Consider the following 15773-nt stretch of genomic DNA (forward strand, 5'->3'; position numbering starts at 1 on the left):
CTGGGTCAGCTTCACTCAGTGTTCCCAGAATCAGGAGCAGGTGAAGCAGCTGTTAGTTTCTCTGCTCCTCACCTGTGGAAGCAGCTTCCTGAACACCTGAGATCAGTTAGATCAGGGACTGAAACATCACTGTTCACTGCAGCTTATCAATAAATCACGTACACAACATCTTTTAATCTGCTGCAAGTCTTTTATGTATTTAATATTTCTATTTATTCAAATGTGTTTGAAGAGTTTTTAATGTTCTGTTGTTGATGTGTTTCCAGCCTGGAAGCTGCTGTTTGAGTGAATGTGTCTTACAGGATCAACCAGGTGTCGTGACAGACAGGAAGTTACCAGTATGACGATGGCGATCGGACCAGCGAAGCTCCAGATGAGTTTGTCGTAGATGGAGATCCAACAGAAGTCTGGGTTCCCATAACCCTCTGGGTCCAGGCCCACAGCGAGACCTGCAGCAAGGAGACAGACCAGACCAGATCAGACCACACCAGATCAGACCAGATCAGATAAGACCAGATCAGACCAGATCAGATCAGATCAGATCAGACCAGATCAGACCAGACCAAACCAGACCAGATCAGACCAGACCAGATCAGACCAGACCAGATCAGACCAGACCAGATCAGACCAGACCAGACCAGACCAGATCAGACCAGATCAGACCAGACCAGATCAGACCGGATCAGACCGGATCAGATCAGACCAGATCAGACCGGATCAGACCTGACTAGATCAGACCAGACCGGATCAGACCGGATCAGATCAGACCAGATCAGACTGGACCAGATCAGATCAGACCAGATCAGATCAGACCAGACCAGATCCCATGGTTGCTAGGAGATCTGTAAAAGTCCTTGTGTGTCCTTGTTTGGACGAACACTGTCAAGGTGACGGTCGAGGATTTAAACATTTTTTAAATTGAATTGCAAAAGTGACAAGAGATGGAAAAACCCAAATACAGACGGACAGATAAACATACCTTTGAGCCAGTGTGTGTGTGTGTGTGTGTGTGTGTGTGTGTGTGTGTGTGTTTTACTATCACCACATTAAAATGTCACTGAAACCTGTTTAATTCAAGTGTCAATAGGACACCTTATCTACACAGCCAGACTCACTGTGGATGTGGATGTGTGTGTGTGTGTGTGTGTCACCTGTAATAATGGCGGGAACGCCCCAGCCGATGGCGTAGTAGAACCTCATGGCTCCGTAGTTGATGTTGCGCTGCTCCGTCTGCATGCGGTAGATATGAAGACCCTCCACGAACATCCAGGCGAAGGTGGACATGAAGAAGTAATGAAGCAGGATGGCGACGACGGTGCACAGAAACTGGAGGGAGAGAAGAAGAAGAAGAAGAAGAGAGAGAGAGGGAGAGATTTAGAGAGAAATACAGCCATGAAAGGATGAAGGTGCAGGAGGAGAGAGGTGGAAACTTGATCATGTGACTGTCAGCAGTGATGTCACTCAGGAGCTAATTAACAAGACGACTAATGAACAGAGTGAATTCCAGCGTGTTACAGGATATCTCCAGGAAACACACTAAACTACTGATATGAAGTTAAGCGACTGTTGCTAATGTGCTGAATGACAGTAATAACCCAGGAGTGTGATTACAACTGATACCTCCATCAGTACAGGAAGGTACCTGCCCCCACAGGTGTTTTCACAGCTGTGTGTGTGTGTGTGTGTGTGTGTGTGTGTGTGTGTGTGTCAGATATCAGTCTGTTGTGGGACAGCAGGAACACAAGAGTGTAAACTTCAATTGTTTGTTATTCTTGTTTTGATTCAAATGATCTGATATTGTTGCAACATAATTTGTAATTTATCTAAATAAAAAATAATTAATTTCATCTTCAGAACAGTTAATGAGGCACATGATGTTCCCACGCTGTCACACACGTTTAATGAACACACACACTAAAGAAACGCTGAATAAACCTGAACTCTCCTCGTGAATCTGACGATCACGTGTTTAATGTAATGAACTGCTAAACAGTGTCTCTGTGTCTGTGATACAGACATTTATTAAACATCTGATGCAGATGGAGAACTGTGTGTTTAGTGACGCTGCACGAACCATCAGGTGCCGTCACATCAGTGTTAAGAGATGGTGTGATCTTTGTCAGGTTTGACAGTCGTCAGGAGCGAATCCAGAGCAGGAGAAGCTCTCATGAAGAGCAGCTGTTTGGTTGGAGTCAGTGCTGCTTTAATTCAGAGTCTTAGCATTTAAGCTTTCTGTGAAATCCCCCTCAGGCTGCACCGCAGCAGCCTGGAGAGGAGGATCTGAACTCTGTTTGTTTGTTTGGCCGGATGAGAGATATGTCACTCAAACTCAAGTGGCTGTGAATTACAGCAGCTGCACATCTGAACGTCCTGAGAGAGACGCCTGGTGCTGTTTGACAGAATCTAAAGCCACCACAGGAAACAGCCTGGAAACACAGGGCTCAAATGAGACGTCTGTTTTCAGAGTCATGCTCGGAATATCACGTTTAACTAAATCAAGAGAACAAACAGCAGTCTGCTGTGATTGGTCCATTTGTAGTTTATGTGTTCTTATCAAATACAAACACCAGTTTAAACCAGCTGCTCTCAGACGTGACTTCCTGTCTTCAGGTCGCAGCGTGGGTTCACCTGTAGTTCACCTTGTTCCAATACTGATGAAAACACAGTATGAGGTCTTGAGTCTATGCACCGATCAGATACCATGTCATTTATTAATAAACTTTATGGTTTCACCCCCAGATAAACAGATAAGATGAAACAGCAGTTTTCATGGGGAAGTCGTGCTGTGCAGCCACTGGAAACTGCTGTTTTAGAGCAGAGAAGAAGAACTGATTAGCCGTTAGCAACATGTCGGAGTGTTACATGTTACTGTTGTGTTTGGCTTCATGACGTCGTCTTCTTCTTCTTCTTGTTGAACTGTTCAGACCTTTAAATGTACTTCTCCCCTGTGATGCACCATCCTGTATCTAACTCAAGTCATGTCAATAAAGCTTTTTAAATGTGAATTAGTTCTTTATCTTTTATGATTGACAGTTAAATTAGATAATAAAAGAAAGATTCTATGGAACTCATGTCTCTGTTCAAGTTTTACAGGGTTTAACCTGAACCACTCAACTGTCACATCATACTGAGGCAGTATACAGCGTGTACTGTGTGTGTGTGTGTGTGTGTGTGTGTGTGTGTGTGTGTGAGCGTTCAACATCTTTAAGTCGAGGAATGTCCCAGATTTCAATGTTAAAAGAAGCTCAGTGCAGATTCCTCACAACACAGAAATAGCTGCAGCCTTGGCAGCAATACAACCACACGCTGAGTTTACACACACACACGCACACACACACACACACACACACACACACACACACACACACACACACACACACACACACAGCTCTACATGATGCACATGAGTTAGAACCTACTGTTGAGCGAGGAGAAGCCAGTCAGAGTCACAGTCCACTGTGAGGGGGATCCTGCTTCATTAATTAGATTTCATGCTGAGTGAGCACATATTTACAACAAGACTCTCTGCTCCTTAAACACACTCACACTTAATTATGATGTAACAAAACAGACGGAGGAAGAAAGAGAGAAAGGAAAGAAGATGATGTGAAGTGAGGAGGAAGGAATAAAAACACACCAACCATCCTGCAGGAGAGTTTATCACGCTGCTCTACAGAACGAGGGCAGAGCGGGAACCAGCGAAACACTTTTCATCATAAAAGAAACAAACCTGGAACAAGTTCTTCTTAATTTGAAATTTATCTTAATAGAAAATATTTAATTTCATCTTCAGGACGAATGGCCGAACCACTCGTGAAGCACATTTAGATTTCTTTTTGTGGATCAGCAGCAGGAGGAAAGAGACGCTGATCCACAGTGACTTCTGACCGTTAGACCTGAGTTACTTCAACACTGGAAACAGGCCGGTGTGTTAATGAATCTGTCATCATCAACAGCAGTGTGTCGTATCCACAGTGTTTCACAGCTCTCTCAGTGTGTACTTGTTCTGGTGTTCTACAGTGTGAGTCTGGAGGTGAACGTCTCTACGTCTGCACAAGCTAAATATCTGCTCATCCACAAAGAGCTGTGAGCCGGAGGACAGAGAGGCATCACTACCACTGACCTGCTGTTCAGTCTGGTTGACCCCGAGCAGAAACACCAGCTCCGACAGGAACATGGCCGCCGCTGTGTTAGAGTGGATGCTCCTGGTGTTGGACTTGAGGCCTCGGAGGCAGGAGAGCACCAGGACGGTGAGGAGGAGGGCCAGCATGGAGACGCACAGGGAGGAGTACGTGACCAGAGCCAGCGTCTCCAGGTCTCCCTCCAGCTGCTGCTCACAGAGGAGAGAGGGGGTGGAGGGTGGAGGGGGGTGTTATCATCATTTAGGTGGAGCAGATGAAAAAGTAAAATGTGAGGGAAGGAGGGAGATAGATTCAGTAAAAGATGAAAAAGTCTGGGATCATATTCACATCACCATGTTCAATCACCTGGAAACTACAGCTGCACCGACCGTGAGGAGCTTCATCAATATCAACATCAATATCTACAAATAACCATCAGGTGTGATGTCACACAGGGCGCTCCTGATCTGCGGTGAGCAATAGAGGATCAGCGTGTTCGTCAGTCTGTGCACAGGAAGCATCAGCTGCCAGTAAACACAACACACTCCAGGAGACTTATCAATCTGCAGCGTCTCTCCTCTCTGTGACGGACTGATGATGCTGAAGAAAAACCTTTGGAGACTTTAAATTCACCAGCTCCAGGTTTCTGATCCCTCAATCTTTCTGGTTTCTGATTTATTTATTTGTTTGAGTGAATCACGTCTTCCCTCAGTCACTCTCTCTAAATCCAGTAACTACAGCTGAGACGGTCCAATGACGATCCATAACATTAACAGCTGATAGTGAAGGTGAAGTTAATCCACTTGATTGAATGATGATAAAGGTGTGTGAGGGTCACTGACCTCTCTCTGTGAACTGTCCATCAGCACACCGAACGTCCCCAGTCTCTGACACTGACAGCGGACATGAGACGTGTTCCTGTAGACCACGATACAGTCCCTCACCGTCCAACAGCCTCCCGGCTCATACCTGCGGGGGGGGGGGGGGGGGCAGATAGATAGAGAGAATAAAACATAAAGCCTTATACATATTGTGAATATAGTGTAAACTCTAGGTGATAATGAACATGTACATGTGTGTGTCTGTACTCACGGGCTGCTGTGGTTCCACTGCACACACAGCGGCTTGCTGCGATTGGCCGTCTCCAGCAGCTTGAACTCCAGCAGGATGGGCTGGTCCAAGTGTCCGCCCACAAACGTCTGGTTGTTGTAGACGGAGAGCGTGACCACGGGCGAGTTCATCACCGGGTGTCTGGGAAGCCTGAGGCAGAGAGCAAGGTGATGCTGAGGCCATTAACTCACTAACATCACTAAACTCACAGGAAGTTAATTAACTTCCATTCTGATCAGCAGTGAATCGTTTTAGTCGTTTATCAAACTTTCTCTAGTTCCAGTATTTTCTGAGTTTCCTGTTTCACATCATTGAAAAGAGAAAATCTCTGAGAGACGGTCAGAATTTTTTATTTTATTTTACTGGTCACATGAGATGATTAAAGATTCGATGTTAAACCCTTTGAAACTGCCTGAGTTTATCTTTGTCTTAAAATACAATCAGATCTGTTTCAACTAATCACACACTAATCATTATATTGTTCATATGTAAAACATCATTGGATCATTCACAGGTTGAAATCAGTCTGGACTCGTGACATGAACAGAAGAGTCAGGAGCTATCAGACCTCCGATCAGTTCAATAGTTTAACTTTCAATAAACACACAGCAGATCAGACCTGTTCGTCATCATGTGACCACGTCGTGTTTGTGTGTGTTCAGGATGAAGATCTCGTCTTTTTCATCAGATTAAAGCAGAAAACAAACTCATTTTTTCTTGCTGCTCCAAAATGATGGAACCAGTTTCCATTAGAAATCAGACGATCTCCGTCTCTATTTTTAAATCTGGAACACATTTATATTCTCCAACCTTTCAGTGTGTTGTCATGTTCATCACTGTGATTTACCTGCTTGTTATTTACATGTTCCTGTTTATGGTTTATTTACTCTGCTCTCTTTGTGTTTCACTGACTCTTTACATTCGTTTTCCTCGTGCAGCGCTTTGTTCTGCTCTAGAAATAAACTTGACGATATATAATTTATCTTCAGTGTTTGCTGCTGAATAACAGGTGCAGGGGTAAAACAGGTTTCTATATAAGAGCAGTAGCTGCTGTAATCAAGTCTTTATTGCTCTGAGTGCGGCGCGCTCCCACCTCACTCCTCGCCGGTCGGTGTGGTACTTGGGGGGGAGGGCGGCTCCCAGACTTCGATAGATCAACATGATGACGATGGTGATGGGCGGCTCCGGTAGGGAAACGGTGCGTCTGGCTGCGGTGTATTCTCCTGTCTGATTGGCTGAGATGCTGACGGGGGCAGGAGCGGCGCTCTGAGGAGCTGAGGCTGGAACAGAGAAGTCAGTGTGAGAATATTCTCTGAGGCTCAGTCTGTATTTCTGTGTGTGCGTCTCTTACGTTCTCTCTCCGTCCGCTCCTTCTCCTTCCAGTTGTGTTGCTGCTGCTGTCGTTGAGGCACCAGGGCGGCGGGGGGGAGGATCACATGGGTGTAGGGGTCCCACAGAACCTGACCACGGAACAGGGTGGTGTGGTAACGAGGGAAACGCCGCCGCACGTGGGTGTGGTTCTCCACGCGGTCCAGGTTCATGACTGACAGAAACACAAACGTGGTCAAAGTCACAGGTGTGTCACTGAACATGAACATGACGTCTGCGTTATATCTCACACCTCAGGCAGCGTTACCAGTATTCCTCAACACGGCTGCTTCCTGCTGTCCCGCCGCCTTTTTTAATCCAAATTATATTCATTTTTAATCTAAAGAAATAATTCATGACAATTGTACTGGGGGGGGGGTCTCAGCTCTCTTCACTGTTGCTGCTGCTTCCATTCGCTCAGATTAAGTCATTCAACATTATTTTGGAATCAGAGAGACACCAGCTCATGTTGGTTCATACAGACAGGTCTGTTGTATGTGTCCTCCAGGTCTGAGATCAGCTGTGTTAGCACACAGGAGGAGGCTGGTGATTCAGTAGCTGCTCACTTTGATGAGTTTCAGGAGTTGTGTGTGTTTGGTATTTTACAGGAATTCAATCTGTGTGCAGCTAAGAGCATTAACTGAGTGTGAAATTCATTGTGTGGCTTCATCCTGCAGCTGCTGCAGATGCTGCTTCTCATTGTAGCTGCAGATTATTTAACAGTATTTTCAACAGTGAAGAAAAACTGACGCCAGAAACTAAATGACACGAGGCCAAACCTGCAGAAACGTGTCTGTGTGTGATGTCACACTCCAGCCAACATCAGTGTGTGTGTGTGTGTGTGTGTGTGTGTGTGTGTGTGTGTGTGTGTGTGTCTGTTACTCTACATGCATGGTTGTGTGTTTGGCATCTGTATATCTACATGATGTATGTTGGCCTGCGCTGTGGTGCTTCAGGGTTTTTGTGTCTGTGTTGGAGGCATCAGCTGTTCTGTGTGTGTGTGTGTGTGTGTGTGTGTGTGTGTGTGTGTGTGTGTGTGTGGGAGTGTGAAATTCATCTCTCTGTGCGGCTGCCAGCACTCAGGCTTAACCATCATTATTTGCATTAGCACTCTTCATCTCCTGCTTTGCATTGAGTCATTCTGTCTGATTTCACAGCAGCAATTTACAGTCTTACGAGAACGATGATGATTTTATCACTGTCTGATTCTCTTTTATTTATATCTAAACTAACCCCGTCATGTCTGTGACTAGAACCCTGTCATGTCTCCTGGACTGTTCTAGGAGGAGGACCTGTTCTCTAGAGGGAGATGGAGACGGGTGTCAGAGAAACTTCCCATCATGCAGCAGAGAAATAAGTGGAGTAAAAGCAGAAGGAACTTTCAGGGGGACCTTGTTGTTATTGTGGATGATCCTGTTCCTGGGTTTTAGGACGGATCTTAGAGACTCTGACAGGAAGTGAAGGATTAGTTCACAGTTGTACAGAGACCGGTCCACAGACTGTCTGCTGCTGGAAGCTGGAGTCATGAAACTAAAGATTTATTTTTTATTTATGTTAAAAATGAAATATATGATCATGTGTTTGAATATTGGCTCTATTAGTTTGTTAACGGCTCTATTCAAAGTAATGAGGGAATGTTAAAGCTGTTTTTTAATATTTATTGTTAATTATATTTTCACAAATTTGATAATAAAGCTGATGTAAATCTCTTAACTTATGATTCAAATTGAAATGTTAAGTAATTATTTTTGGATTATTTATTATCTACTGTAATTAATCAGATGATGATCAGCTGTGATGGGGGGGGGGGTCATCAACAGGTGAGCACACTGCAGTGATCAGCTGTTGCATCATCTGTATGCATCTGTGTGAACTCACCTATGTTTGGAGCGACCAGCGCCACAGGGTTGAGGTAGGTGAGCTTCATGTTCTGGGCCAGAGTCTGGGCGTACTGCTCCAGCAGCTCCGTCAGCTCGGCCGGACCACCGCCCGGGATGTGGTTCTGACTGTGAGCGAGAGCCCGCCACAGGCCAGAGGTGCTGGGACCCAACAGAACGCTGGAGCCTCGCAGGACATTCTGGGACGAGGAGACAGAGGAACGATTATCAGAGGAAGGTCCAGGAGGAAGTTTCAGTGTCGTGCTTCAGCTCAGTGACACACGAGACAGTTTATTTCAGACAATGGAAGAGAAGAGAAAAGACGGGTTAAGAAAGAGAGAAGTAATAAATATCTCATCACTGTGTATCAGGAAAAAGAGACAGACGCAGAAGACACGAGCCAAGAAGGTCTGGAAAATGTTTTTCTTCTCAAGCAGCATGATGCTAACAACAGCTAACATCAGAGCACAACGTCCTCCACAGGGACGTTCACCAACAATGTCTTCTTCTACACATTAATACAGACGCTCCGATGGCTGCTGTAATGTTCCTCTGTTTCAGCAGCAGCTCTCCTCCCAGGACACAGAGATAACGAGCGGACCGGTGTGTATGCTAATGACTGATGTACACCTGGAGGAGCAGGTGAGGAGCAGGTAGTATGTGACAGAAAGTCTATATAGAGAACATGGACTATCAGAACAGCATAAATGAATAAACACATCTAATAAAATAAGTTCCAACAGCTCCTGACTCCAGAGACTCTCATTCAGTGTCCATGGTCTTCATGTGAAATCTGCTGTAGAGAGTCAAGATTAGACTGTGTCTGAACAAACAAAGAGTAATATCAGGGATCAAGACAGAGGTGTGGGGGGGAGGGGGTGGACTGCACCAGACCCAATAAAGCACTGCAGTCTCACATAAAGCTCTGGAGAGGAAAGATACGCAAGAAAACCTTCAGACAGACAAGAAAAAATATATATTTATAAATATGTGGAAGCTTGTAGTGAAGAGGAAGAGGGAATGAGAAACAGGGATTGTGGATAAGTCAGTGACAAGGAGAGAAAAGAGAGAAAAGAGAGAGAGAGAGAGAGAGAGAGAGAGAGAGAGAGAGAGAGAGAGAGAGAGAGAGAGAGAGAGAGATACGTATGTTCGGGATCAACCAATATATTTTTCAGGGCCGATACCGATTATTGGTAATATCAGTATCAATGAGACGATAAGTCTGGAGCCACAGTCGTTTTCATCTCCCTCGGTTTTCTCTGTATTCCTGATGTGGAAACTCTTCCCTCCCTGTCTTCCTTCATGTCTCCTGCAGCCACAGGGCTCTGTTCCCGCCGCCAGGTTACTATAGTAACGGTGTTCTACATACCTGTTCATCTGCCCTACCAGCTGCCAGGTATCAGCAGCAGTACGACGTGGTGTCACTGTGGAGTCTGCAGCTAATGACTGAGCTGCTGCCTGACGCTCCTGATCCACTGCCAGGTGAAGCAGTTCAGTGAAAACGTCAGGCAGGTAAAGGATGCTACTGCTGCGTCACTATAGCAACCGATCACATGATCACACGCAGCAGTGTACTGTACTCGGCAGTCATCCAGTCATTCATCCAGTCATTCATTCAGTCATCCGGTCATTCATCCAGTCATTCATTCATCCAGTCAGTCAGTCATCCAGTCAGTCAGTCATTCAGTCAGTCAGTCATTCATTCAGTCATTCATTCAGTCATTCATCCAGTCAGTCAGTCATTCATTCATTCAGTCATTCATTCAGTCATTCATCCAGTCAGTCATCCAGTCATTCATTCAGTCAGTCATCCAGTCATTCATTCATCCAGTCATTCATTCAGTCATTCATCCAGTCATTCATTCAGTCATCTGGTCAGTCAGTAATCCAGTCAGTAATCCAGTCAGTCAGTCATTCATCCAGTCATCCGGTCATTCATCCAGTCATTCATCCAGTCATTCATTCATCCAGTCAGTCAGTCATTCATCCAGTCAGTCATCCAGTCATTCATCCAGTCATTCATCCAGTCATTCATTCATCCAGTCAGTCATCATTCATCCAGTCATTCATCCAGTCATCCAGTGCCTGCAGTGTGTTGTCAGCCTGTTCCTTTGTTCAGTGTTTCCTAGCGACAGCAGCCTGAGCAGCAGGCGTGTGTTAAATCACATGTATGTGCAGTTTTTATTTTGTAGTTGAGCGTGAACGCTTCCCTCCTCCGAGACGTCCTGAGATAAACATGTTCATTTTCTGACTCAGTTTAAACATCTGAAACATTTTCTATCAAATGATCATTTTTATCTTCAGATGTTTTCGTGTGTTTACACGAGGGTACAACACAGCCACTCAGTTTCTATGGCAACGCGTCCTCAGCTGTATGACAATGACCTCAGCAGGGCGCTGCAGGGCGTGGCTACGACTGTTCAGCTGTCATCAGGTGGCTAAACGCTGCTTTTACTATTATCACTACTACCACTCCATAATACACACAGGGCTGTTTTATAGGATTTATTATTCCTCTGAAAGAAACTATAAATAAACAAATAAACAAATAAAACAAACAAAAACCCTCAGTTAGTTTTTTTTTTGTTTCAATTACGAACATGTTCAGGTTGATGGTGTTAATGTTGATGTGTGTAGTTTCCTCATTTTACAGACAAAACCTCAATGTCCTTCTATCTATTATTTTATTTTATTATTATAATTAAACAGTTATTATCATTATTCCTGTTTTCGCTCTTATTTTCTATATTTTTTTGTTTGTATTTTGTTGTCTCCTCTGTCCTCAATCTTTCTCTTCACTTGTTTTCTAATCATTTAATAAAGGAAAAAAAAGGATGAGAGATATCAATTTAACAACTGTTTCCATAGTAACAAGCGATTTTGTCAATTAGTGACACACGAGCCAGTAAAGTGAAAGAGCAGTTTAAACAGGTGTGTGTGTGTGTGTGTGTGTGTGTGTGTGTGTGTGTGTGTGTGTGTGTGTGGGGGGGGGGGGGTTGGATGTATGGACAGCTCATTTCCTGTCGGCCCAGCGTGATGCAGAAGATGAATATTGATATCTAAATGACGGTGTGTCGGCTGCTGCGTCCTGTCAGCTGGAATGAGACTCTGTCAGTTAATATGTGCAGATGACACGCTGCAATATTTCACACGCTACTGTCCCTCCATCGCCATAGCAACATCAGCTCCCATTTCAGAGAAAAGACATCTATTCCCTGGGTCTGTTCTCCATAATGGTACAGTACATCAGTCACATCTGCTGTTCCACATCACTCCAGATGCTGAACAGTTTTAAACATCAAACGATCAATTAAACTACAAATTAACTGTGTTGACATAAATTGGATTCGTCTTTCTACCTTGTGTCTTTCAAAATAAACTAGAATCACCTCCTCCATGATTGTTTCCTCCTTCATTTTTAACTAGAATTACCTCTGTCTGTCTGTCTGTCTGTCTGTCTGCCTGCCTGCCTGTCTCTCTCTCTCTCTCTGTCTGCCTGCCTGTCTGTCTCCTGACCATCAGGTCACATGGTCAGTCTCTCCTTCCTGAGTTACAGTGTTGAATAATGACCAGGGTGTATTTACAGAACATGATGTCACAGTGAAGTTAACCTTTGACCTTTTGGATATAAAATGTCATCACTTCATTTTATCCTTATAGCCCCCCCCCCCACCCCCCACTGAACTGTATGAATAGAACCATGAGAGTGAATGTGAATGTGATGTTTTCACGCTGCTGTTGAAAGAGGAGTGAACCGTCTTCTTCTCTTTACCTCGTTGAAGTGTGCGTCCTGAGTGGCCGTGAGTCCGAAGCCGCTCTGTTGGGTCTCGAAGGTCAGGAGGCGGGAAAGCAATCGCTCGGCGATCTGCAGGTCGTTGCCGTAGAGACGCGCGGTCGCCTCGGTGACGTCACGGAGCTGGTGGGCGAGCTTCTTCTCCATGATGGTGTTCAGCTCCGTCTCATTACGCTCCAGGGAATCGAGCTGAATGTACGGACACCAACAACACATGAAGAAGACAGTCAATAACCTTCTAATGTTAAGAGACATCAGCACAGCGACACGACATATATACACATTACATATCTGTATATCTCTACTTATTAAAATTAAAGCCTTTTCACACCAAGTCTGAATTTATTTTTTTTAATCCGTCATCCAATTAAAATCGTTACGCACAGAAACCTTGAAACGAGGAAACGAGTCGGTGTGTAAATGTGATCGACTGTGTGAGGTTGTGTTTATTTTTACAGACTTGCTGTTTAAAGGCCTTTGACTCCTCTAATGGGAGTTTTGAATTTACAGGTTAAGAACCAACCAGTTCTTAATCAGAGTCAAGACAGTTCAGAGCTGGACACAGTCAGAGACACAAACAGGAAGTGTGAACCACTGGACTGTGGTTCTGTTAGATTCAGCATCGACAGTGTTCAGGTAGAAGTGGTGTGAAGACAGGACGATGTTTCTCTACATACAGCAGCGTTCAGCTCCACAAACGGAGGAGAGGTGCAGTTGTAAAGGTCTGGCTCCAGCCATCCTCTCTCTGCTTCACAGTGTCTGATGGCTGCACCTGCAGGAGGACAAACAGGAAGTTCACAAGTGACCACAGCTTGTATGTGAGTGAATCCACGTCATGTGAGCGGATGAGCGAACAGACCGACTGAGCCTTTGGGGCAGGGCACTGCAGCAGGAAGGTTGAACTTGGTCCGAGGCCACCAGATCCCCTGAGTGATGGTCTTTGGACAACCGTCATAAATGACTGCAGAGAGAGAGAGAACAGCTCTTTACGTATCAGTACATGAACTCTATTAAAATAACAAACAGTCACTGAGAGACTGGAGAAGTTTTTCTTCTGAAGAAAATGAAAATGAGCGAGAGAAAATAAAATACCGGCAACAAATGAAAGGAAGTAATTACAAGAGGAAAACCAGGAAGTGACAAAGACAGGATAACTTGTAAAATAAAAGATAAATATAATCAGTTTATTAGTTATTTCAGGCTCAGGTTAAAGTCTGATAAACACGGGCATTTTAAAAGACAAGTTGAAGCTGAGATGGAACATGATTACAGTGATGAAGCTTTCCTTCATTTAAAATATTTTAAAATAGTTATATTCTCATTGATATGTTTTGTTTCTACACATTATTGATACGATTTATTTAATTTTTCTTTTGTTTGTATTGGCTCTATGCAGGAAGGAGGAACTATGTTTGCACCTGTGTTGCAAGGGGACACTTTAAGTTCCCTTCAGAGGAACACGTGACGTTCTCTTCCTCTCGGTCGTGTGCAGCCAGCGAGGTGTTTATTTACTTTTCTATGTGAATATGTTTATTTTGGACAATGTAATGTGTCTCATTAGTCTGATGGTGGTTACAAGTGCAGAAGATTAACAGTGAAGCGTGGTGTGGTCTATTTCCTGGAGGGACTGACAGTTCATGTGTATCTGTGTGGAAAATTCACTCAGTGTGAAAACTGAGTTTAAATCCAGCTTGAAAATGATATATCATCTTAAACTTACACTTTACCAGTTGTTCTGTAGTTTATCACTGTTAAATAAGTTTAGTTCAATAAAATTGTTCTGCTTTAATTTTAAATCCAGCTTCACAAACTCATTTCTCTCAATGTCTTTGATTCTTTCAGGAGCTGGAGATGGTGCTGACAAAATAAAGTCATTTTCCACAAATGATTCATTCATCCCCCTCAGTCAATACGCCGCCTGATTCCCCCCCGCTGCCACAGTTACTGTTGAGAGGACGCTTCATTTCTCCAAGTCTGACGTGACGATGAGCACAAGGATGAATGAGTGAATGAAGAGGAAGAGGAAGAAAGAAGAAGAAGAAGAAGAATCCCTGTTGAGTCATTTTGAAATCTTACAGTAAAAACATCATTGCGATAAAACTGAAACAAAGGAAACTCTCAAATAAACAGTTCACAGTTGTCTGCTGGCGATCAGCCACAGTCCGTCCTTCTCACCGTCACAGCCTGAGTTCGTGACCTCTGCAAATGGGTTGTCACATGTGTTGCACTGGCGACCAATCACGCCGGGCCTGCACTGACACTGGCCGGTTTCTGGGTCACATGAGCGCGAGAAGGAGCCGACCGGGTAGCAGTCACATGGCAGGCAGGTGTCAGAGCCCCGCGGACGGTAGTGAAACTCCTGAACACACACACACACACACACACACACACACACACACACACACACACACACACACACACACACAGAGGGAGGCATGAGTGTGGATGCAGCTCACACTCACACAAACATAAAATGTCACAGCGCCAAGAATAGTGTCAGCGATTACATCACCACATACATCAGGGCGAGATTCAGAGACACAAGAGACAGAGACACGAAAACAGGAGCTACAGTGCGTCCACAGAGCGTAACGAGCCAGAGATGAAGCACAGTTAATTATTTAGCTCGTTAAACCTGCATGAGAACACATACTGTACATGTGGAAACATTAAAGATCATCTCTGACCACAGTCAGCCTCCAGCTGCTTCACGCTCTGAGGAACAACAGGGATTATGGGAAAATTTGTCTCTCTGTTATGATCATAATGAAGCTGTATTTGTCTGTCTGTCTGTCTGTCTGTCTATCTGTCTGTCTGTCTGTCTGTCTGTCTGTCTGTCTGTCTGTCTGTCTGTTTCCTAGTTGTTTCCTCCACCAACCTTCAGGTCACAGGTCACATGGTCAGTCTCTCCTTCCTGAGTTACAGTGTTGAATAATGGCTGGAAGTGTTTTTACAGAACATGATGATGTCACAGTGAAGTTGACCTTTGACCTTTTAGATAATGTCATCACTTCATTTCATCTTTAAAGACATTTGAGTTAAATTGTGTCATAATTAGTGAATGAATATGTGAGTTTTGGCCGAATACGTATTTTGTGACCTTTGACCTTTGACCATCGAAGTCTAATCAGTCCTTCCTTGAGTCCATATTAATGTTTCTGCTGAATTTGAAGAAGTTTGGTCACGATGTTTCTGAGACATCACGTCCACGAGAATGAGACGGACGGGCGCCTGAGAACACGAAGCGTCCGGCTCTGACTGCTGGCGTGGAGCGATAAAAAGAAAATCAAGAAGAAGAAGCCGAAGAGAACAAGACATCATGTGATTCAGTACTTTGCTCAAGGGAACGCTGACAGTTCAGTGACCGTCCAATCAAATACCTCCATGACTCGGGACAATGGACAAACACCGGATGGAGAACGCTGTGTGTATCGATATCAGTGGAAACCCCCCAGCTGTGTGTGTGTGTGTGTGTGTGTGGTGTGTGTGTGTGTGTGTGTGTGT

At 44.4% G+C, this 15773-nt stretch overlaps 1 protein-coding gene across 6 annotated transcripts in view; it reads right to left on the reverse strand.

The window, feature by feature from the left end:
• Positions 1 to 15773, reverse strand: part of celsr3 (cadherin, EGF LAG seven-pass G-type receptor 3) — a 117714-nt gene that overhangs the window by 20736 nt on the left and 81205 nt on the right. For all 6 annotated transcript variants that reach the window (XM_056385037.1, XM_056385038.1, XM_056385035.1 and 3 more), the window contains 12 exons: positions 14445 to 14628; positions 13129 to 13230; positions 12947 to 13041; positions 12249 to 12458; positions 8478 to 8676; positions 6583 to 6774; positions 6325 to 6511; positions 5214 to 5381; positions 4964 to 5090; positions 4124 to 4330; positions 1152 to 1326; positions 337 to 449 (listed from right to left, as the gene is read on the reverse strand). In XM_056385037.1, the coding sequence (XP_056241012.1) occupies positions 337 to 449; positions 1152 to 1326; positions 4124 to 4330; positions 4964 to 5090; positions 5214 to 5381; positions 6325 to 6511; positions 6583 to 6774; positions 8478 to 8676; positions 12249 to 12458; positions 12947 to 13041; positions 13129 to 13230; positions 14445 to 14628 (1959 nt within the window). The remainder of the gene's footprint in view (positions 1 to 336; positions 450 to 1151; positions 1327 to 4123; positions 4331 to 4963; positions 5091 to 5213; positions 5382 to 6324; positions 6512 to 6582; positions 6775 to 8477; positions 8677 to 12248; positions 12459 to 12946; positions 13042 to 13128; positions 13231 to 14444; positions 14629 to 15773) is intronic.

Source organism: Seriola aureovittata, chromosome 9 (assembly GCF_021018895.1).
Source record: "Seriola aureovittata isolate HTS-2021-v1 ecotype China chromosome 9, ASM2101889v1, whole genome shotgun sequence".
NCBI classification, from domain to species: Eukaryota; Metazoa; Chordata; class Actinopteri; order Carangiformes; family Carangidae; genus Seriola; species Seriola aureovittata.